General features: G+C 45.7%; 1 protein-coding gene across 1 annotated transcript in view; it reads left to right on the forward strand.

The window, feature by feature from the left end:
- Positions 1-24,000, forward strand: part of lama5 (laminin, alpha 5) — a 324,122-nt gene that overhangs the window by 8,939 nt on the left and 291,183 nt on the right. Inside the window, 1 exon segment of the mRNA XM_065005098.1 lies at positions 4,149-4,301. Within this exon segment, the coding sequence (XP_064861170.1) occupies positions 4,149-4,301 (153 nt within the window).

The following is a 24,000-nucleotide window of genomic DNA, read 5'->3' on the forward strand; positions in this document are numbered from 1 at the left end:
ATATCAATATGTTGACAAAAAAGTTCAAGACTGTTATTGTTTCCCTTCAATAAAATGCATTGAAAACTACTTTCTGCATGTTTCTGCTACTTTATTACACAACTGCTCTCTCACCTCTATACAACTGCTCTCTCATCTCTATACAACTGCTCTCTCACCTCTATACAACTGCTCTCTCATCTCTATACAACTGCTCTCTCACCTCTATACAACTGCTCTCTCATCTCTATACAACTGCTCTCTCATCTCTATACAACTGCTCTCTCATCTCTATACAACTGCTCTCTCATCTCTATACAACTGCTCTCTCACCTCTATACAACTGCTCTCTCATCTCTATACAACTGCTCTCTCACCTCTATACAACTGCTCTCTCATCTCTATACAACTGCTCTCTCATCTCTATACAACTGCTCTCTCTCTATACAACTGCTCTCTCATCTCATCTCTATACAACTGCTCTCTCACCTCTATACAACTGCTCTCTCATCTCTATACAACTGCTCTCTCACCTCTATACAACTGCTCTCTCTATCTCTATCTACAACTGCTCTCTCACCTCTACTGCTCTCTCTATACAACTGCTCTCTCATCTCTCTCTATTACAACTGCTCTCTCACCTCTATACAACTGCTCTCTCTCTATTACAACTGCTCTCACCTCTATACAACTGCTCTCTCATCTATACAACTGCTCTCTCATCTCTATTACAACTGCTCTCTCATCTCTATACAACTGCTCTCTCATCTCTATCTCTACAACTGCTCTCTCATCTCTATTACCTGCTCTCTCATATTACAACTGCTCTCTATTACAACTGCTCTCACCTCTATCTCTATCTCTCACCTCTATACAACTGCTCTCTCATCTCTATTACAACTGCTCTCTCACCTCTATACAACTGCTCTCTCATCTCTATTACAACTGCTCTCTCACCTCTATACAACTGCTCTCTCATCTCTATACAACTGCTCTCTCACCTCTATACAACTGCTCTCATCTCACCTCTCTCTCATCTATACAACTGCTCTCTCATCTCTATACAACTGCTCTCTCACCTCTATACAACTGCTCTCTCACCTCTATACAACTGCTCTCTCATCTCTATTACAACTGCTCTCTCACCTCTATACAACTGCTCTCTCATCTCTATTACAACTGCTCTCTCACCTCTATACAACTGCTCTCTCATCTCTATTACAACTGCTCTCTCATCTCTATACAACTGCTCTCTCATCTCTATACAACTGCTCTCTCACCTCTATACAACTGCTCTCTCATCTCTATACAACTGCTCTCTCATCTCTATACAACTGCTCTCTCACCTCTATACAACTGCTCTCTCATCTCTATACAACTGCTCTCTCACCTCTATACAACTGCTCTCTCATCTCTATACAACTGCTCTCTCACCTCTATACAACTGCTCTCTCATCTCTATACAACTGCTCTCTCACCTCTATACAACTGCTCTCTCATCTCTATACAACTGCTCTCTCTTGCTAAAAAACAAAAGTATGTTTACACCTATGCAGTACCTTTAGTACCTTTAGCAATAATAATAATAAACCTCTACTATAGTAAAGAAAACATGTATGACAGGTGTGTTGTAATAGAAACGAGTGGTGTCCACTGATTAAACACAGTCTTTCTACACTGTGAAGAGGGGAAAACCCAGAAATTATCATGTGATGAATGACAGGTTGTTTCTTCATGCAAAATAGATTTATTTATTTAAAATTCAATTAAGCTGCTTTATTTTAGGGGTTTAAGTGATGGCGGGTCTTTTTTTTTTTTTTACCCTTAGGACAAGGGGGAGTATATAGAATGTTAAGACTACACAGGGGTTAATTAAAAACAGCAGGTGAGCTGAGTGGGAGTCGAGGGGGGGTGTTCACTGGAATCCACCCCTCCTCAAACAGAGGCACACCCTGTACAGATTACGGCCTCGGTGCTTATTGCCATGGTTTCAACATGAGATCAGCCCCTTCTGTCTGTCTGTCTGTCTGTCTGTCTGTCTGTCTGTCTGTCTGTCTGTCTGTCTGTCTGTCTGTCTGCCTGTCTGACTCTCTCTCTCTCCCTTCCATCGCTCTCTCTCTCTCTTTCTCCTTCTCCCTCCCTTAAACCCTTAAGTCACTGAACTCACTGGTCTGTGCATCCTCAGGGTAAATACCATGATACCTGCACCAGGGGTCTATTCCATGAGCTCCTGAGTGGTGCAGTGGTCTACGGAACTGCATCTCAGTGCTAGAGGTGTCACTACAGTACCTCGTTAGAATCCAGGCCGGTCACAATCCGGCCATGATTGGGAGTCCCATAGGGCGGCGCACAATTGGCCTGGATTTGACCAAGTAGGCCGTCATTGTAAATAAGAATTTGTTCTTAATTGACTTGCCTGGTTAAATAAAAAAAACACCAATGTTATCATACAGAGTATACTATACTACAATATATTATATTATACTATACTACAATATATTATACTATATACTAAAAATATGATACTATATTAAACTATACTAAACTAAAATACAATATATTATACTATACTAAACTACAATATACTATACTACAATATATTGTACTATACTATCCTACAATATATTATACTATATAACATTGTACTATACCATACTATACTATACTACAATATATTGTACTATACTATCCTACAATATATTATACTATACTATATTATACTGCAGTATATTATACTATACTACAATATATTATACTATACAATATTATACTATACTACAATATATTATGCTATACAATATTATACTATACTACAATATATTATACTATACTATATTATACTATATTATACTATATTATACTGTACTACAATGAATTATACTATACTATATTATAGGTTAGGTTTCTTCCTGTACTTATACTGTACTACAATGAATTATACTATACTATATTATAGGCTAGGTTTCTTCCTAGGTTTTGGCCTTTCTAGGGAGTTTTTCCTAGCCACCGTGCTTCTACACCTGCATTTCTTGCTGTTTGGGGGTTTTAGGCTGGGTTTCTGTACAGCACTTTGAGACATCAGCTGATGTACGAAGAGCTATATAAATAAATTTGATTTGATTACTATACTATACTACAATATATTATACTGTACTATATTAAACGATACTGTACTACAATATATTATACTATACTACAATATATTATACTATACTATATTAAACGATACTGTACTACAATGTATTATACTATACTACAATATATTATACTATACTATATTAAACGATACTGTACTACAATATATTATACTATACTATATTAAACGATACTGTACTACAATATATTATACTGTACTATATTAAACGATACTGTACTACAATATATTATACTATACTATATTAAACGATACTGTACTACAATATATTATACTATACTACAATATATTATACTATACTATATTATACGATACTATACTACAATGTATTATATTATACCAACATATTTTATACTGCATTATACTATACTACAATATATTATACTATACTATATTGTACTATACTATACAAAACTACAATATATTATACTATACTATATTATATGGTACTATATTATATGACACTATACTATATTATATGCTACTTTACTATATTATATGGTACTATATTATATAACACTATACTAAATTATATGCTACTATACTATATTAAACTATACTATTCTAAACTACAATATATTATACTATACTATAGTATATGGTACTATACTGTATTATACTATACTATATTGTACTATACTATATTATATGGTACTATACTATATTGTATGACACTATACTATATTATATGGTACTATACTATATTATATGATACCATACTATCTACCCTGATGAAGACAGCTTGACTGTCAAAACGTTGGTAATTCAATTATTGCATCTGAGCTCCTAGAGTGTGCGGCTCTCTTTTATTTTCAAGTTTTCTACACCTCTAGCCAGCACCTCTAGCCAGCACCTCTAGCCAGCACCTCTAGCCAACACCTCTAGCCAGCACCTCTAGCCAGCACCTCTAGCCAGCACCTCTAGCCAGCACCTCTAGCCAGCACCTCGTCTAAATAGGTGTGCGTTTCTTTTTCTTCTAGACTCTTTATAACATACTATTTGTTGTGTTCTTCAGGGCCAGTACTGTGATACGTGCGCCATAGGGGACAGTGACAGAGCCCACCCCATCACCAATGCCATCGACGGGACAGAGCGGTGGTGGCAGAGCCCTCCTCTCTCCCGCAGCACTGAGTTCAACCAGGTCAACGTCACCTTGGACCTGGGACAGGTAGGACTTTATACTTTGCATGTATACACACACACACACACACACACACACACACACACACACACACACACACACACACACACACACACACACACACACACACCGTTGAAGGTACGTATCATATTGTTTGTTTACTGAAACTGCCCATAAAGGTATCCGACTGCCTCTTGGGGCTAGGGGGCAGCATTTTCACTTTTGGAGAAATGGCGTGCCCAATTTCAACTTCCTGCTACTCATGCCAAGAATATAAGATATGCATATTATTCATAGATGTGGATAGAAAACACTCTGAAGTTTCTAAAACTGTTTGAATCATGTCTGTGAGTATAAAAGAACTTATGTAGCAGGCAAAACCCAGAGGACAAACCGTTCAGGATTTTTGTTCCCTGATTTGTTATTGGGATATTTCTTAGGAACCTGTTTTCAGTTCCTACCGCTTCCACTGGATGTCACCAGTCTTTGGAATTTGGTTGAGGTTATTCCTTTGTGCAATGAAGAAGTAGGCCAACTAGGAACTGGGGACACTTTTGTGAGTTGCGCAAGACGTGAAAAGCAGCACTGGTTTGTTTTCATTCCTGTATTGAACACAGCCCCGTCTACAATTTGATCGATTATTAACGTTTAAAAATACCTAAAGCTCTACAAATGTAGTAGGGGGGGTGTTTAACATCAGGCTGGGAAATGTTAGTTTTGTTGAGGTGAATGTTCATCGTCATTAGTCTGGTTGGTTCTTCTATTAGCAGGGCTGATCACAACATTTTGTTAGCATGTTGTGTAGCATCGTGGATTATTTTGCCTGCAGCTACTCCGAAAAGCCAGTGACGTGTCTGATTATCAATCGATGAGATGTTTCACAAAAAAAAAAAAAAAGTCGAAGCATATCATTACATATCATTACATTACATTTAAGTCATTTAGCAGACGCTCTTATCCAGAGCGACTTACAAATTGGTGCTTTCACCTTATGACATCCAGTGGAACAGCCACTTTACAATAGTGCATCTAGGTATTTTAAGGGGGGGGAGGTGAGAAGGATTACTTTATCCTATCCTAGGTATTCCTTAAAGAGGTGGGGTTTCAGGTGTCTCCGGAAGGTGGTGATTGACTCCGCTGTCCTGGCGTCGTGAGGGAGTTTGTTCCACCATTGGGGGGCCAGAGCAGCAAACAGTTTTGCTATTGATTCGAGCGCGTCTAGGAAACTCCAAAAGGCCACAGATGTTTTTGAAACATGAACACGAAACTCCCATCCTTTTGAAAATATATTTTCTGTGCGTATCTGGATGAATGACAGTCCCAATGCCTGCTCCCTACTAGTATCTAGGTCCAGACGTAGCTCATAGCAGGAAGGGCTCCCAGGTGGTGCAACAGGTATCATTTCTAGGTCAGATGTAGAGTTACGACCCACTGGTGCAACAGGTGTTGATTCACTCAGTCTCTTTATGTCTCTGTGTCTCCTCTTAGACACACACGCACACACACACGCACACACACACGCACGCACACACGCACGCACGCACACACGCACACATACACACACACACACACACACACACACACACACACACACACACACACACACACACACACACTTTATGTCTCTGTCTCTCCTCTTAGACACACACACACACACACACACACACTGGGACACACACACACACACTGGGTCACACACACACCCTGAGGGACACACACACACACACACACTGGGTCACACACACACCCTGAGGGACACACACGCACACACACTGGGACACACTTCTCCCATCCCCCCAGCTCCACATCTGTCCTGTCTCTCTCATGTCTGTGTGTTTTCACTGTAAGGTAATGTTGGACTGTACCACCTGTCACCTGATACAGCAGACAGAGTTCCCATTGGACAAAAATGGGTTGAATCACCGTTGTTTCCACCAATCAATGTGGAAAACTGATTGGATTTGCAAAGTGGGAGAAGAGCAGAGAGAGGAGCAGAGAGAGGAGCAGAGAGAGAGGAGCAGAGAGAGAGGAGCAGAGAGAGGAGCAGAGAGAGGAGCAGAGAGAGAGGAGCAGAGAGAGGAGCAGAGAGAGGAGAGAGAGAGGAGAGAGAGAGCAGAGAGAGAGGAGCAGAGAGAGGAGCAGAGAGAGAGAGCAGAGAGAGCAGAGAGAGAGGAGCAGAGAGAGAGGATCAGAGAGAGAGGAGGAGAGAGAGCAGAGAGAGAGCAGAGAGTGAGAGAGAGAGAGGAGAGAGAGGAGCAGAGAGAGAGAGATCAGAGAGAGAGCAGAGAGAGAGAGCAGAGAGAGAGGAGCAGAGAGAGAGGAGCAGAGAGAGGAGCAGAGAGAGGAGCAGAGAGAGGAGCAGAGAGAGAGAGGAGCAGAGAGAGAGGAGAAGAGAGAGAGGAGCAGAGAGAGAGGAGCAGAGAGAGAGGAGCAGAGAGAGGAGCAGAGAGAGGAGCAGAGCAGAGAGAGAGGAGCAGAGAGAGAGGAGCAGAGAGAGAGGAGCAGAGAGAGAGCAGAGAGAGAGCAGAGGAGCAGAGAGAGGAGAGAGAGAGCAGAGCAGAGAGGGAGCAGAGAGAGAGGAGCAGAGAGGAGCAGAGAGAGGGAGCAGAGAGAGGAGCAGAGAGAGAGGAGCAGAGAGGAGCAGAGAGAGGAGCAGAGAGGAGCAGAGAGAGGAGCAGAGAGAGAGGAGCAGAGAGAGGAGAGAGAGCAGAGAGAGAGCAGAGAGAGGAGAGAGAGAGAGAGAGCAGAGAGAGGAGAGAGAGAGAGAGAGAGAGGAGCAGAGAGAGAGGAGCAGAGAGAGAGAGAGAGAGAGGAGCAGAGAGAGAGGAGAGAGAGAGCAGAGAGAGGAGCAGAGAGAGGAGCAGAGAGAGGAGAGAGAGGAGCAGAGAGAGGAGCAGAGAGAGAGAGGAGCAGAGAGAGAGGAGCAGAGAGAGGAGCAGAGAGAGGAGCAGAGAGAGAGAGGAGCAGAGAGAGGAGCAGAGAGAGGAGCAGAGAGAGGAGAGAGAGAGGAGCAGAGAGAGGAGCAGAGAGAGAGAGAGCAGAGCAGAGAGGAGCAGAGAGAGGAGAGCAGAGAGAGAGAGAGGAGCAGAGAGAGAGAGGATCAGAGAGAGAGCAGAGAGAGAGGAGCAGAGAGAGAGCAGAGAGAGAGAGAGAGAGAGAGCAGAGAGAGAGAGCAGAGAGAGAGGGAGCAGAGAGAGAGGAGCAGAGAGAGGGAGCAGAGAGAGAGAGGAGAGAGAGAGAGGAGCAGAGAGGAGGAGAGAGAGGGAGCAGAGAGAGAGAGAGAGAGAGAGAGCAGAGAGAGGAGCAGAGAGAGCAGAGAGAGCAGAGAGAGAGAGCAGAGAGAGGAGCAGAAGAGAGAGAGGAGCAGAGAGAGGAGCAGAGAGAGAGCAGAGCAGAGCAGAGGAGCAGAGAGAGAGAGAGCAGAGAGAGGAGCAGAGAGAGAGCAGAGAGAGGAGCAGAGAGAGGAGCAGAGAGAGAGAGAGCAGAGAGAGAGGAGAGAGCAGAGAGAGAGAGAGAGAGCAGAGAGAGAGAGCAGAGAGAGAGGAGCAGAGAGAGAGAGAGAGAGCAGAGAGAGGGAGCAGAGAGAGAGAAGAAAGAGGAGCAGAGAGAGCAGAGAGAGAGAGAGAGGAGCAGAGAGAGGAGCAGAGAGGCAGAGAGAGAGGAGAGAGAGAGGAGCAGAGAGAGAGAAGAGAGAGGAGAGAGAGAGAGGAGAGAGAGAGGAGCAGAGAGAGCAGGAGCAGAGAGGAGCAGAGAGAGAGGAGCAGAGAGAGGAGCAGAGAGAGAGGAGCAGAGAGAGAGGGAGCAGAGAGAGAGGAGCAGAGAGAGAGAGCAGAGAGAGAGAGCAGAGAGAGAGCAGAGAGAGAGAGAGGAGAGAGAGAGGAGCAGAGAGAGAGAGGAGCAGAGAGAGAGCAGGAGCAGAGAGAGAGAGAGCAGAGAGAGAGCAGAGAGAGCAGCAGAGAGAGAGGAGAGAGAGAGAGGAGAGATGAGCAGAGAGAGGAGAGAGAGAGAGGAGCAGAGAGAGGGGAGCAGAGAGAGAGGAGAGGAGAGCAGAGGAGAGGAGCAGAGAGAGAGGAGCAGAGAGAGGGAGCAGAGAGAGAGGAGCAGAGAGAGAGGAGCAGAGAGAGGAGCAGAGGGAGGAGCAGAGAGAGAGGAGCAGAGAGAGAGGAGCAGAGAGAGGAGCAGAGAGAGAGGAGCAGAGAGAGGAGCAGAGAGAGGAGCAGAGAGAGAGGCAGAGAGAGGAGCAGAGAGAGGAGCAGAGAGAGGAGCAGAGAGGAGCAGAGAGAGAGCAGAGAGAGGAGCAGAGAGAGAGGAGCAGAGAGAGAGCAGAGGAGCAGAGAGAGAGAGAGAGAGAGGAGAGAGAGAGAGCAGAGAGAGGAGCAGAGAGAGAGGAGCAGAGAGAGAGGAGCAGAGAGAGAGAGGAGGAGCAGAGAGAGGGAGCAGAGAGAGCAGAGAGAGAGGCAGAGAGAGAGAGAGAGAGAGAGAGAGCAGAGAGAGAGGAGCAGAGAGAGAGAGAGAGAGAGAGAGCAGAGAGAAGAGCAGAGAGAGCAGAGAGGAGCAGAGGGAGCAGAGAGAGGAGCAGAGAGAGAGAGGAGAGAGAGGAGCAGAGAGAGGAGCAGAGAGAGAGGAGCAGAGAGGAGAGAGAGAGGAGAGAGAGAGAGGAGAGAGGAGAGAGAGGAGAGAGAGCAGAGAGAGAGGAGCAGAGAGAGAGAGCAGAGCAGAGGAGAGAGAGAGGAGCAGAGAGAGAGGAGCAGAGAGAGAGGAGCAGAGAGAGAGGAGCAGAGAGAGGAGCAGAGAGAGAGGAGAGAGAGAGGAGCAGAGAGAGAGCAGAGAGAGGAGCAGAGAGAGGAGAGAGAGAGAGCAGAGAGAGGGAGAGAGAGAGGAGCAGAGAGAGAGGAGCAGAGGAGGAGCAGAGAGAGAGGGAGCAGAGAGAGGAGCAGAGAGAGAGAGAGGAGCAGAGAGAGCAGAGAGAGGAGCAGAGAGAGGAGCAGAGAGAGAGAGAGGAGAGAGAGAGAGAGAAAGCAGACAGAGCTAGAGCTCTGAGAGAGAGAGGAGAAGAGAGGTAGCAGATAGGAGCAGAGAGAGAGAAGAGAGGAGCAGAGAGAGGGAGCAGAGAGAGACAGAGAGACAGAGAGGAGCAGAGCAGAGAGGAGCAGAGGACACAGAGGACTGGGGCAGGAGAGGAGAAACCATGAGCAGAGAGTTGAGTCTTGAGAGATGAGCAGAGAGAGGAGAGAGAGAGAGCAGAGAGAGAGGGGAGAAGAGAGGAGCAGAGAGAGCAGAGGGAGAGGAGCAGAGGGAGGAGCAGAGGGAGGAGCAGAGAGAGAAAGAGCAGAGGAGTCTCAGAGGCTCTGCAGAGAACACAGAATCATTACAGAGAGAGTAATCAATAGGCAGAGAGAGTTAGCAGAGGAGTTGTTGAGTAGAGAGACAGAGAGTCTCGCTACGCTCTGCAACATCAGAGAAGGAGCAGAGAGATCGCAGAGAATCAGATAGGGGAGCAGAGAGAGGAGCAGAGTGTTGTTGAGAGAAAGAGAAGAGTAAAAACAGACACAGCTAGAGCTCTGTCTGAGAACCTCTCCATGGTACCCTAATAACTCTCTCTCTCACACACACACACACACACACACACACACACACACACACACACACACACATGGACACACAGGACTGGGGCGGTGATTAAACCAGCGTTGTTGAGTCTTGGTGTCGCTCATCATTTCACCGTTCTGGCGTTATTAATGTTAATGTCCCGGCGGCTGTTTTTGTTAGCCGGTGTTGTTGAGTAAAGACAAGGTCTCGCTACGCTCTGCAACATCACTGAATCATTACATCGCTGTAATCAATAGGCTGTTTCTGTTAGCCGGTGTTGTTGAGTAAAGACAAGGTCTCGCTACGCTCTGCAACATCACTGAATCATTACATCGCTGTAATCAATAGGCTGTTTCTGTTAGCCGGTGTTGTTGAGTAAAGACAAGGTCTCGCTACGCTCTGCAACATCACTGAATCATTACATCGCTGTAATCAATAGGCTGATTCTCTCTGATTGCAGATTAACGTTAAAATTGATCACAACTCGAATGAAGTGTTAGAAACAGTAATAACAGGATCCATTCAGTCGTATCTTTTCACAGTCTGTCCACTTTGTCTCATTGAACCATCTCTAATCTGTTCAAAAAAACACTTCTAAAGAGTCTTTGATGTGTTCTTCTCCTTTCAACGACCTCAACTGTTTTAGTCTAGTCGCTTTTCTCGTTTCAATGGTCGCCGCGGTGCCACGCATTGAGACGGTGTCCCTCTCAGAGCATTGTATCCTGCTGAGACAGACGGTGTCCCTCTCAGAGCATTGTATTCTGCTGAGACAGACGGTGTCCCTCTCAGAGCATTGTATTCTACTGAGACAAACGGTGTCCCTCTCAGAGCATTGTATTCTGCTGAGACAGACGGTGTCCCTCTCAGAGCATTGTATTCTGCTGAGACAGACGGTGTCCCTCTCAGAGCATTGTATTCTGCTGAGACAGACGGTGTCCCTCTCAGAGCATTGTATTCTGCTGAGACAGACGGTGTCCCTCTCAGAGCACTCTATTCTGCTGAGACAGACGGTGTCCCTCTCAGAGCATTGTATTCTGCTGAGACAGACGGTGTCCCTCTCTAGGCTGTCTCTCTTCCGTCCCTCAAATGCAGGAATGTAGGTGGGCTAGGAGGAAGGGGCTTGGTGCCTGTCGAGTGCAGGCGGGTGTGTGCGCGTGCGAGTTTGTGTGTGCGGTTGAGTGTGTCAGTGATTATTTGTTGAGTTAGAAGCACCCATGTGAGAGACAGGTCAAGCGAGACAGGGCAAGAGAGAGACAAGAAGAGAGTGACAGGGAGAGAGAGACAGGGAGAGAGAGAGACAGGTCAAGCGAGACAGGGCAAGAGAGAGACAAGAAGAGAGAGAGACAGGTCAAGCGAGAGGGCAAGAGAGAGACAGGGAGAGAAAGACAGAGAGAGAGAGGGAGAGAGAAAGGTAGAGAGAAAAGGAGAGAGACATGGAGAGAGAGGACAGAGAGAGAGGACAGAGGGAGAGAGAGAGGAGAGAAAGGTAGAGAGAAAAGGAGAGAGACATGGAGAGAGAGGACAGAGAGAGAGAGGGAGAGAGAAAGGTAGAGAGAAAAGGAGAGAGACATGGAGAGAGAGGACAGAGAGAGAGAGGGAGAGAGAAAGGTAGAGAGAAAAGGAGAGAGACATGGAGAGAGAGGGAGAGAGAAAGGTAGAGAGACATGAAGAGAAAGACAGAGAGAGAGGGAGAGAGAAAGGTAGAGAGAAAAGGAGAGAGAGGACAGAGAGAGAGGACAGAGAGAGAGGACAGAGAGAGAGGACAGAGAGAGAGGACAGCAACACATGAGAGAACAAAAAGATAATTACTTGACACATTGTAAAGGATTAACAAAAAAACAGAGCGAACTAGAATGTTATTTGTCCCTAAACAGAGAGAACACAGTGGCAGAATACCTGACCACTGTGACTGACCCTAAACAGAGAGAACACAGTGGCAGAATACCTGACCACTGTGACTGACCCTAAACAGAGAGAACACAGTGGCAGAATACCTGACCACTGTGACTGACCCTAAACAGAGAGGACACAGTGGCAGAATACCTGACCACTGTGACTGACCCTAAACAGAGAGTGGCAGAATACCTGACCACTGTGACTGGCCCTAAACAGAGACTACAGTGGCAGAATACCTGACCACTGTGACTGACCCTAAACAGAGACTACAGTGGCAGAATACCTGACCACTGTGACTGACCCTAAACAGAGAGAACACAGTGGCAGAATACCTGACCACTGTGACTGACCCTAAACAGAGAGAACACAGTGGCAGAATACCTGACCACTGTGACTGACCCTAAACAGAGAGGACACAGTGGCAGAATACCTGACCACTGTGACTGACCCTAAACAGAGAGAACACAGTGGCAGAATACCTGACCACTGTGACTGACCCTAAACAGAGACTACACAGTGGCAGAATACCTGTCACTGTGACTGACCTAAACAGAGAGAACACAGTGGCAGAATACCTGACCACTGTGACTGGCCCTAAACAGAGAGAACACAGTGGCAGAATACCTGACCACTGTGACTGGCCCTAAACAGAGACTACAGTGGCAGAATACCTGACCACTGTGACTGACCCTAAACAGAGACTACAGTGGCAGAATACCTGACCACTGTGACTGGCCCTAAACAGAGAACACAGTGGCAGAATACCTGACCACTGTGACTGGCCCTAAACAGAGACTACAGTGGCAGAATACCTGACCACTGTGACTGACCCTAAACAGAGACTACAGTGGCAGAATACCTGACCACTGTGACTGACCCTAAACAGAGAGTACACAGTGGCAGAATACCTGACCACTGTGACTGACCCTAAACAGAGAGAACACAGTGGCAGAATACCTGACCACTGTGACTGACCCTAAACAGAGAGAACACAGTGGCAGAATACCTGACCACTGTGACTGACCCTAAACAGAGAGAACACAGTGGCAGAATACCTGACCACTGTGACTGACCCTAAACAGAGAATACACAGTGGCAGAATACCTGACCACTGTGACTGACCCTAAACAGAGAGTACATAGTGGCAGAATACCTGACCACTGTGACTGACCCTAAACAGAGAGAACACAGTGGCAGAATACCTGACCACTGTGACTGACCCTAAACAGAGAGAACACAGTGGCAGAATACCTGACCACTGTGACTGACCCTAAACAGAGAGAACACAGTGGTAGAATACCTGACCACTGTGACTGACCCTAAACAGAGAGAACACAGTGGCAGAATACCTGACCACTGTGACTGACCCTAAACAGAGAGAACACAGTGGCAGAATACCTGACCACTGTGACTGACCCTAAACAGAGAATACACAGTGGCAGAATACCTGACCACTGTGACTGACCCTAAACAGAGAGGACACAGTGGCAGAATACCTGACCAATGTGACTGACTCAGTGAGCATAGCCTTGCTATTGAGAAAGGTCGCCGTAGGCAGACATGGCTCTCAAGAGAAGACAGGCTATGTGCAACACTGCCCACAAAATGAGGTGGAAACTGAGCTGCACTTCCTAACCTCCTGTCCAACACATGACCATATTAGAGGCACATATTTCCCTCAGATTACACAGACCCACAAAGAATTAGAAAACAAACCTGATTTTGATCTCAACTCTCATATCTACTGTTGGACAACTGACTAGGTATCCCTCTTTCTGTTGTACAACTGACTAGGTATCCCTCTTTCTGTTGTACAACTGACTAGGTATCCCCCCTTTCTGTTGTACAACTGACTAGGTATCCCTCTTTCCCTTTCTGTTGTACAACTGACTAGGTATCCCCCTTTCTGTTGTATAACTGACTAGGTATCCCTCTTTCCCCTTCTGTTGTACAACTGACTAGGTATCCCCCTTTCTGTTGTACAACTGACTAGGTATCCCCCTTTCTGTTGTACAACTGACTAGGTATCCCCCCTTTCTGTTGTACAACTGACTAGGTATCCCCCTTTCTGTTGTATAACTGACTAGGTATCCCTCTTTCCCTTTCTGTTGTACAACTGACTAGGTATCCCCCTTTCTGTTGTACAACTGACTAGGTATCCCCCTTTCTGTTGTACAACTGACTAGGTATCCCCCCTTTCTGTTGTACAACTGACTAGGTATCCACCCTTTCCCTTTCTGTTGTACAACTGACTAGGTATCCCCCTTTCCCTTTCTGTTGTACAACTGACTAGGTATCCCCCTTTCTGTTGTACAACTGACTAGGTATCCCCCTTTCTGTTGTACAACTGACTAGGTATCCCCCTTTCTGTTGTACAACTGACTAGGTATCCCCCCTTTCTGTTGTACAACTGACTAGGTATCCCCCTTTCCCTTTCTGTTGTACAACTGACTAGGTATCCCCCTTTCTGTTGTACAACTGACTAGGTATCCCCCCTTTCTGTTGGACAACTGACTAGGTATCCCTCTTTCCCTTTCTGTTGTACAACTGACTAGGTATCCCCCTTTCTGTTGTACAACTGACTAGGTATCCCCCTTTCTGTTGTACAACTGACTAGGTATCCCTCTTTCCCTTTCTGTTGTACAACTGACTAGGTATCCCCCTTTATGTTGTACAACTGACTAGGTATCCCCCTTTCTGTTGTACAACTGACTAGGTATCCCCCTTTCTGTTGTACAACTGACTAGGTATCCCCCTTTCTGTTGTACAACTGACTAGGTATCCCCCCTTTCTGTTGTACAACTGACTAGGTATCCACCCTTTCCCTTTCTGTTGTACAACTGACTAGGTATCCCCCTTTCCCTTTCTGTTGTACAACTGACTAGGTATCCCCCTTTCCCTTTCTGTTGTACAACTGACTAGGTATCCCCCTTTCTGTTGTACAACTGACTAGGTATCCCCCTTTCTGTTGTACAACTGACTAGGTATCCCCCTTTCTGTTGTACAACTGACTAGGTATCCCCCTTTCCCTTTCTGTTGTACAACTGACTAGGTATCCCCCTTTCCTTTCTGTTGTACAACTGACTAGGTATCCCACCCTTTCTGTTGTATAACTGACTAGGTATCCCCCCTTTCTGTTGGACAACTGACTAGGTATCCCCCTTGTTGTTGTACAACTGACTAGGTATCCCCCCTTTCTGTTGTACAACTGACTAGGTATCCCTCTTTCCCTTTCTGTTGTACAACTGACTAGGTATCCCCCTTTCTGTTGTACAACTGACTAGGTATCCCCCTTTCTGTTGTACAACTGACTAGGTATCCCCCCTTTCTGTTGTACAACTGACTAGGTATCCCTCTTTCCCTTTCTGTTGTACAACTGACTAGGTATCCCCCCTTTATGTTGTACAACTGACTAGGTATCCCCCTTTCTGTTGTACAACTGACTAGGTATCCCCCTCTCTGTTGTACAACTGACTAGGTATCCCCCTTTCTGTTGTACAACTGACTAGGTATCCCCCTTTCTGTTGTACAACTGACTAGGTATCCACCCTTTCCCTTTCTGTTGTACAACTGACTAGGTATCCCCCTTTCCCTTTCTGTTGTACAACTGACTAGGTATCCCCCTTTCCCTTTCTGTTGTACAACTGACTAGGTATCCCCCTTTCTGTTGTACAACTGACTAGGTATCCCCCTTTCTGTTGTACAACTGACTAGGTATCCCCCTTTCCCTTTCTGTTGTACAACTGACTAGGTATCCCCCTTTCCTTTCTGTTGTACAACTGACTAGGTATCCCACCCTTTCTGTTGTATAACTGACTAGGTATCCCCCCTTTCTGTTGGACAACTGACTAGGTATCCCCCTTGCTGTTGTACAACTGACTAGGTATCCCCCCTTTCTGTTGTACAACTGACTAGGTATCCCTCTTTCCCTTTCTGTTGTACAACTGACTAGGTATCCCCCTTTCTGTTGTACAACTGACTAGGTATCCCCCCTTTCTGTTGTACAACTGACTAGGTATCCCTCTTTCCCTTTCTGTTGTACAACTGACTAGGTATCCCCCTTTATGTTGTACAACTGACTAGGTATCCCCCTTTCCCTTTCTGTTGTACAACTGACTAGGTATCCCCCTTTCTGTTGTACAACCGACTAGGTATCCCCCTTTCTGTTGTACAACTGACTAGGTATCCCCCCTTTCCCTTTCTGTTGTACAACTGACTAGGTATCCCCCTTTCCCTTTCTGTTGTACAACTGACTAGGTATCCCCCTTTCCCTTTCTGTTGTACAACTGACTAGGTATCCCCCTTTCTGTTGTACAACTGACTAGGTATCCCCCTTTCTGTTGTACAACTGACTAGGTATCCCCCTTTCTGTTGTACAACTGACTAGGTATCCCCCCTTTCTGTTGTACAACTGACTAGGTATCCCCCTTTCCCTTTCTGTTGTACAACTGACTAGGTATCCCCCTTCCCTTTCTGTTGTACAACTGACTAGGTATCCCCCCTTTCTGTTGTACAACTGACTAGGTATCCCCCTTTCCCTTTCTGTTGTACAACTGACTAGGTATCCCCCTTTCCCTTTCTGTTGTACAACTGACTAGGTATCCCCTTTCCCTTTCTGTTGTACAACTGACTAGGTATCCCCTTCCCTTTCTGTTGTACAACTGACTAGGTATCCCCCCTTTCTGTTGTACAACTGACTAGGTATCCCCCTTTCCCTTTCTGTTGTACAACTGACTAGGTATCCCCCTTTCTGTTGTACAACTGACTAGGTATCCCCCCTTTCTGTTGTACAACTGACTAGGTATCCCACCCTTTCCCTTTCTGTTGTACAACTGACTAGGTATCCCACCCTTTCCCTTTCTGTTGTACAACTGACTAGGTATCCCCCTTTCCCTTTCTGTTGTACAACTGACTAGGTATCCCACCCTTTCTGTTGTATAACTGACTAGGTATCCCCCTTTCCCTTTCTGTTGTACAACTGACTAGGTATCCCCCTTTCTGTTGTACAACTGACTAGGTATCCCCCTTTCCTTTCTGTTGTACAACTGACTAGGTATCCCCCCTTTCTGTTGTACAACTGACTAGGTATCCCCCTTTCCTTTCTGTTGTACAACTGACTAGGTATCCCCCTTTCCCTTTCTGTTGGACAACTGACTAGGTATCCCCCTTTCTTTCTGTTGGACAACTGACTAGGTACCCCCCTTTCCTTTCTGTTGTACAACTGACTAGGTATCCCCCTTTCCCTTTCTGTTGTACAACTGACTAGGTATCCCCCTTTCCTTTCTGTTGTACAACTGACTAGGTATCCCACCCTTTCTGTTGTATAACTGACTAGGTATCCCCCTTTCCCTTTCTGTTGTACAACTGACTAGGTATCCCCCTTTCTGTTGTACAACTGACTAGGTATCCCCCTTTCCTTTCTGTTGTACAACTGACTAGGTATCCCACCCTTTCTGCTGTACAACTGACTAGGGATCCCCCTTTCCTTTCTGTTGTACAACTGACTAGGTATCCCCCTTTCTGTTGTACAACTGACTAGGTACCCCCCTTTCTGTTGTACAACTGACTAGGTATCCCCCTTTCCCTTTCTGTTGTACAACTGACTAGGTATCCCCCTTTCCCTTTCTGTTGGACAACTGACTAGGTATCCCCCTTTCCCTTTCTGTTGGACAACTGACTAGGTATCCCTTTCCCTTTCTGTTGTACAACTGACTAGGTATCCCCCTTTCCCTTTCTGTTGGACAACTGACTAGGTATCCCACCCTTTCCCTTTCTGTTGTACAACTGACTAGGTATCCCCCTTTCCCTTTCTGTTGGACAACTGACTAGGTATCCCCCTTTCCCTTTCTGTTGGACAACTGACTAGGTACCCCCCTTTCTGTTGTACAACTGACTAGGTATCCCCCTTTCTGTTGTACAACTGACTAGGTATCCCCCTTTATGTTGTACAACTGACTAGGTATCCCCCCTTTTGTTGTACAACTGACTAGGTATCCCCCTTTCCCTTTCTGTTGTACAACTGACTAGGTATCCCCCCCTTTCCCTTTCTGTTGTATAACTGACTAGGTACCCCCCTTTCCCTTTCTGTTGTACAACTGACTAGGTATCCCCCTTTCTGTTGTACAACTGACTAGGTATCCCCCTTTCTCTTGTACAACTGACTAGGTATCCCCCCTTCTCTTGTACAACTGACTAGGTATCCCCCCTTTCTGTTGTACAACTGACTAGTATCCCCCTTTCCTTTCTGTTGTACAACTGACTAGGTATCCCCCTTTCCCTTTCTGTTGGACAACTGACTAGGTATCCCCCTTTCTGTTGTACAACTGACTAGGTATCCCCTTCTCAACTGACTAGGTATCCCCCTTTCTGTTGTACAACTGACTAGGTACCCCCTTTCTGTTGTACAACTGACTAGGTATCCCGTTTCTGTTGTACAACTGACTAGGTATCCCCCTTTCCCTTTCTGTTGTACAACTGACTAGGTATCCCCCTTTCTGTTGGACAACTGACTAGGTCCCTTTCCTTTCTGTTGTACAACTGACTACTAGGTATCCCCCTTTCTGTTGTACAACTGACTAGGTATCCCCTTTCTGTTGTACAACTGACTAGGTATCCCCCTTTCTGTTGTACAACTGACTATATCCCCTTTCCTTTCTGTTGTACAACTGACTAGGTATCCCCCTTTCCTTTCTGTTGTACAACTGACTAGGTATCCCCCTTTCCCTTTCTGTTGTACAACTGACTAGGTATCCCCCTTTCCCTTTCTGTTGTACAACTGACTAGGTATCCCCCTTTCTGTTGTACAACTGACTAGGTATCCCCCTTTCCTTTCTGTTGTACAACTGACTAGGTATCCCCTTTCTGTTGTATAACTGACTAGGTACCCCCCTTTCTGTTGCACAACTGACTAGGTATCCCCCTTTCCTTTCTGTTGTACAACTGACTAGGTATCCCCCTTTCCTTTCTGTTGTACAACTGACTAGGTATCCCCCCTTTCTGTTGTACAACTGACTAGGTATCCCCCTTTCTGTTGTACAACTGACTAGGTATCCCCCTTTCCTTTCTGTTGTACAACTGACTAGGTATCCCCCTTTCTGTTGTACAACTGACTAGGTATCCCCCTTTCCTTTCTGTTGTACAACTGACTAGGTATCCCCCTTTCCTTTCTGTTGTACAACTGACTAGGTATCCCCCTTTCTGTTGTACAACTGACTAGGTACCCCCCCTTTCTGTTGTACAACTGACTAGGTATCCCCCTTTCCTTTCTGTTTTACAACTGACTAGGTATCCCCCTTTCCTTTCTGTTGTACAACTGACTAGGTATCCCCCCTTTCTGTTGAACAACTGACTAGGTATCCCCCTTTCCTTTCCCTTCCTTTCTGTTGTACAACTGACTAGGTATCCCCCTTTCCTTTCTGTTGTACAACTGACTAGGTATCCCCCTTTCCCTTTCTGTTGGACAACTGACTAGGTATCCCCCTTTCCTTTCTGTTGTACAACTGACTAGGTATCCCCCCCTTTTCCTTTCTGTTGTACAACTGACTAGGTATCCCCCTTTCCTTTCTGTTGTACAACTGACTAGGTATCCCCCCTTTCTGTTGTACAACTGACTAGGTATCCCCCTTTCCTTTCTGTTGTACAACTGACTAGGTATCCCACCCTTTCTGTTGTACAACTGACTAGGTATCCCCCTTTCCCTTTCTGTTGTACAACTGACTAGGTATCCCCCTTTCTGTTGTACAACTGACTAGGTATCCCCCTTTCTGTTGTACAACTGACTAGGTATCCCCCTTTCTGTTGTACAACTGACTAGGTATCCCCCTTTCCTTTCTGTTGTACAACTGACTAGGTATCCCCTTTCCCTTTCTGTTGGACAACTGACTAGGTATCCCCCTTTCCTTTCTGTTGTACAACTGACTAGGTATCCCCCTTTCCTTTCTGTTGTACAACTGACTAGGTATCCCCCTTTCCTTTCTGTTGTACAACTGACTAGGTATCCCCCTTTCTGTTGTACAACTGACTAGGTATCCCCCTTTCTGTTGTACAACTGACTAGGTATCCCCCTTTCCTTTCTGTTGTACAACTGACTAGGTATCCCCCCTTTCTGTTGTACAACTGACTAGGTATCCCCCTTTCCTTTCTGTTGTACAACTGACTAGGTATCCCCCTTTCCTTTCTGTTGTACAACTGACTAGGTATCCCCCTTTCTGTTGTACAACTGACTAGGTATCCCCCTTTCTGTTGTACAACTGACTAGGTATCCCCCTTTCCTTTCTGTTGTACAACTGACTAGGTATCCCCCTTTCCTTTCTGTTGTACAACTGACTAGGTATCCCCCTTTCCTTTCTGTTGTACAACTGACTAGGTATCCCCCTTTCCTTTCTGTTGTACAACTGACTAGGTATCCCCCTTTCTGTTGTACAACTGACTAGGTATCCCCCTTTCCTTTCTGTTGTACAACTGACTAGGTATCCCCCTTTCCTTTCTGTTGTATGACTGACTAGGTATCCCCTTTCCCTTTCTGTTGTACAACTGACTAGGTATCCCCCTTTCTGTTGTACAACTGACTAGGTATCCCCCTTTCCTTTCTGTTGTACAACTGACTAGGTATCCCCCTTTCTGTTGTACAACTGACTTATCTTTCCTTTATGTTGTACAACTGACTAGGTATCCCCCTTTCCTTTCTGTTGGACAACTGACTAGGTATCCCCCTTTCCTTTCTGTTGGACAACTGACTAGGTATCCCCCTTTCCTTTCTGTTGGACAACTGACTAGGTATCCCCCTTTCCTTTCTGTTGGACAACTGACTAGGTATCCCCCTTTCCCTTCTGTTGTACAACTGACTAGGTATCCCCTTTCCTGTTGTACAACTGACTAGGTATCCCCCCCTTTCTGTTGTACAACTGACTAGGTATCCCCCTTTCCTTTCTGTTGTACAACTGACTAGGTATCCCCCTTTCCTTTCTGTTGTACAACTGACTAGGTATCCCCCCTTTCTGTTGTACAACTGACTAGGTATCCCCCTTTCTTTGTACAACTTTCCCCCTTTCCTTTCTGTTGTACAACTGACTAGGTATCCCCCTTTCCTTTCTGTTGTGTTGTACAACTGACTAGGTATCCCCCTTTCCCTTTCTGTTGTACAACTGACTAGGTATCCCCCTTTCTGTTGTACAACTGACTAGGTATCCCCCTTTCCTTTCTGTTGTACAACTGACTAGGTATCCCACCTTTCTGTTGTACAACTGACTAGGTATCCCCTTTCCCTTTCTGTTGTACAACTGACTAGGTATCCCCCTTTCTGTTGTACAACTGACTAGGTATCCCCCTTTCCTTTCTGTTGTACAACTGACTAGGTATCCCCCCTTTCTGTTGTACAACTGACTAGGTATCCCCCTTTCCTTTCTGTTGTACAACTGACTAGGTATCCCCCTTTCCCTTTCTGTTGGACAACTGACTAGGTATCCCCCTTTCCCTTTCTGTTGGACAACTGACTAGGTATCCCCCTTTCCCTTTCTGTTGGACAACTGACTAGGTATCCCCCTTTCCCTTTCTGTTGTACAACTGACTAGTTGTACAACTATCCCCCTTTCCTTCTGTTGTACAACTGACTAGGTATCCCCCTTTCCGTTCTGTTGTACAACTGACTAGGTATCCCACCCTTTCTGTTGTATAACTGACTAGGTATCCCCCCTTCTTTCCTTTCTGTTGTACAACTGACTAGGTATCCCCCTTTCTGTTGTACAACTGACTAGGTATCCCCTTTCCTTTCTGTTGTACAACTGACTTATCCCCTTTTCTGTTGTACAACTGACTAGGTATCCCCCTTTCTGTTGTACAACTGACTAGGTATCCCCCTTTCCTTTCTGTTGTACAACTGACTAGGTATCCCCCTTTCCTTTCTGTTGTACAACTGACTAGGTATCCCCCTTTCCTTTCTGTTGTACAACTGACTAGGTATCCCCCTTTCCCTTTCTGTTGTACAACTGACTAGGTATCCCCCTTTCCTTTCTGTTGTACAACTGACTAGGTATCCCCCTTTCTGTTGTACAACTGACTAGGTATCCCCCTTTCTGTTGTACAACTGACTAGGTATCCCCCCTTTCTTTCTGTACAACTGACTAGGTATCCCCCCTTTCTTTACAACTGACTAGGTATCCTTTCTGTTGTACAACTGACTAGGTATCCCCCTTTCCCTTTCTGTTGTACAACTGACTAGGTATCCCCCTTTCCTTTCTGTTGTACAACTGACTAGGTATCCCACCCTTTCTGTTGTATAACTGACTAGGTATCCCCCTTTCCCTTTCTGTTGTACAACTGACTAGGTATCCCCCTTTCTGTTGTACAACTGACTAGGTATCCCCCTTTCCTTTCTGTTGTACAACTGACTAGGTATCCCCCTTTCTGTTGTACAACTGACTAGGTATCCCCCTTTCCTTTCTGTTGTACAACTGACTAGGTATCCCCCTTTCCTTTCTGTTGTACAACTGACTAGGTATCCCCCTTTCCTTTCTGTTGTACAACTGACTAGGTATCCCCCTTTCCCTTTCTGTTGGACAACTGACTAGGTATCCCCCTTTCCCTTTCTGTTGGACAACTGACTAGGTATCCCCCTTTCCCTTCTGTTGTACAACTGACTAGGTATCCCCCTTTCCGTTCTGTTGTACAACTGACTAGGTATCCCACCCTTTCTGTTGTATAACTGACTAGGTATCCCCCTTTCCCTTTCTGTTGTACAACTGACTAGGTATCCCCCTTTCTGTTGTACAACTGACTAGGTATCCCCCTTTCCTTTCTGTTGTACAACTGACTAGGTATCCCCCTTTCAACTGACTTTCCCCTTTCTGTTGGACAACTGACTAGGTATCCCCCTTTCCTTTCTGTTGTACAACTGACTAGGTATCCCCTTTCCTTTCTGTTGTACAACTGACTAGGTATCCCCTTTCCCTTTCTGTTGTACAACTGACTAGGTATCCCCCTTTCCTTCTTTGTACAACTGACTAGGTATCCCCCTTCCAACTGACTAGGTTCTGTTGTACAACTGACCCCCTAGGTATCCCACCCTTTCTGTTGTATAACTGACTAGGTATCCCCCTTTCCCTTTCTGTTGTACAACTGACTAGGTATCCCCCTTTCTGTTGTACAACTGACTAGGTATCCCCCTTTCCTTTCTGTTGTACAACTGACTAGGTATCCCACCCTTTCTGCTGTACAACTGACTAGGTATCCCCCTTTCTGTTGAACAACTGACTAGGTATCCCCCTTTCCTTTCTGTTGTACAACTGACTAGGTATCCCCCTTTCCATTTCTGTTGTACAACTGACTAGGTATCCCCCTTTCCCTTTCTGTTGGACAACTGACTAGGTATCCCACCCTTTCCCTTTCTGTTGTACAACTGACTAGGTATCCCCCTTTCCCTTTCTGTTGGACAACTGACTAGGTATCCCCCTTTCTGTTGTACAACTGACTAGGTATCCCCCCTTTATGTTGTACAACTGACTAGGTATCCCCGCTTTCTGTTGTACAACTGACTAGGTATCCCCTTTCCTTTCTGTTGTACAACTGACTAGGTATCCCCCTTTCCCTTTCTGTTGTACAACTGACTAGGTATCCCCCTTTCCTTTCTGTTGTACAACTGACTAGGTATCCCACCCTTTCTGTTGTATAACTGACTAGGTATCCCCCTTTCCCTTTCTGTTGTACAACTGACTAGGTATCCCCCTTTCTGTTGTACAACTGACTAGGTATCCCCCTTTCCTTTCTGTTGTACAACTGACTAGGTATCCCCCCTTTCTGTTGTACAACTGACTAGGTATCCCCCTTTCCTTTATGTTGTACAACTGACTAGGTATCCCCCTTTCCCTTTCTGTTGGACAACTGACTAGGTATCCCCCTTTCCCTTTCTGTTGGACAACTGACTAGGTATCCCCCTTTCCCTTTCTGTTGGACAACTGACTAGGTATCCCCCTTTCCCTTTCTGTTGGACAACTGACTAGGTATCCCCCTTTCCCTTCTGTTGTACAACTGACTAGGTATCCCCCTTTCCGTTCTGTTGTACAACTGACTAGGTATCCCACCCTTTCTGTTGTATAACTGACCAGGTATCCCCCTTTCCCTTTCTGTTGTACAACTGACTAGGTATCCCCCTTTCTGTTGTACAACTGACTAGGTATCCCCCTTTCCTTTCTGTTGTACAACTGACTAGGTATCCCACCCTTTCTGCTGTACAACTGACTAGGTATCC

The sequence above is a fragment of the Oncorhynchus nerka genome, linkage group LG20 (assembly GCF_034236695.1).
Source record: "Oncorhynchus nerka isolate Pitt River linkage group LG20, Oner_Uvic_2.0, whole genome shotgun sequence".
Lineage (NCBI taxonomy): Eukaryota > Metazoa > Chordata > Actinopteri > Salmoniformes > Salmonidae > Oncorhynchus > Oncorhynchus nerka.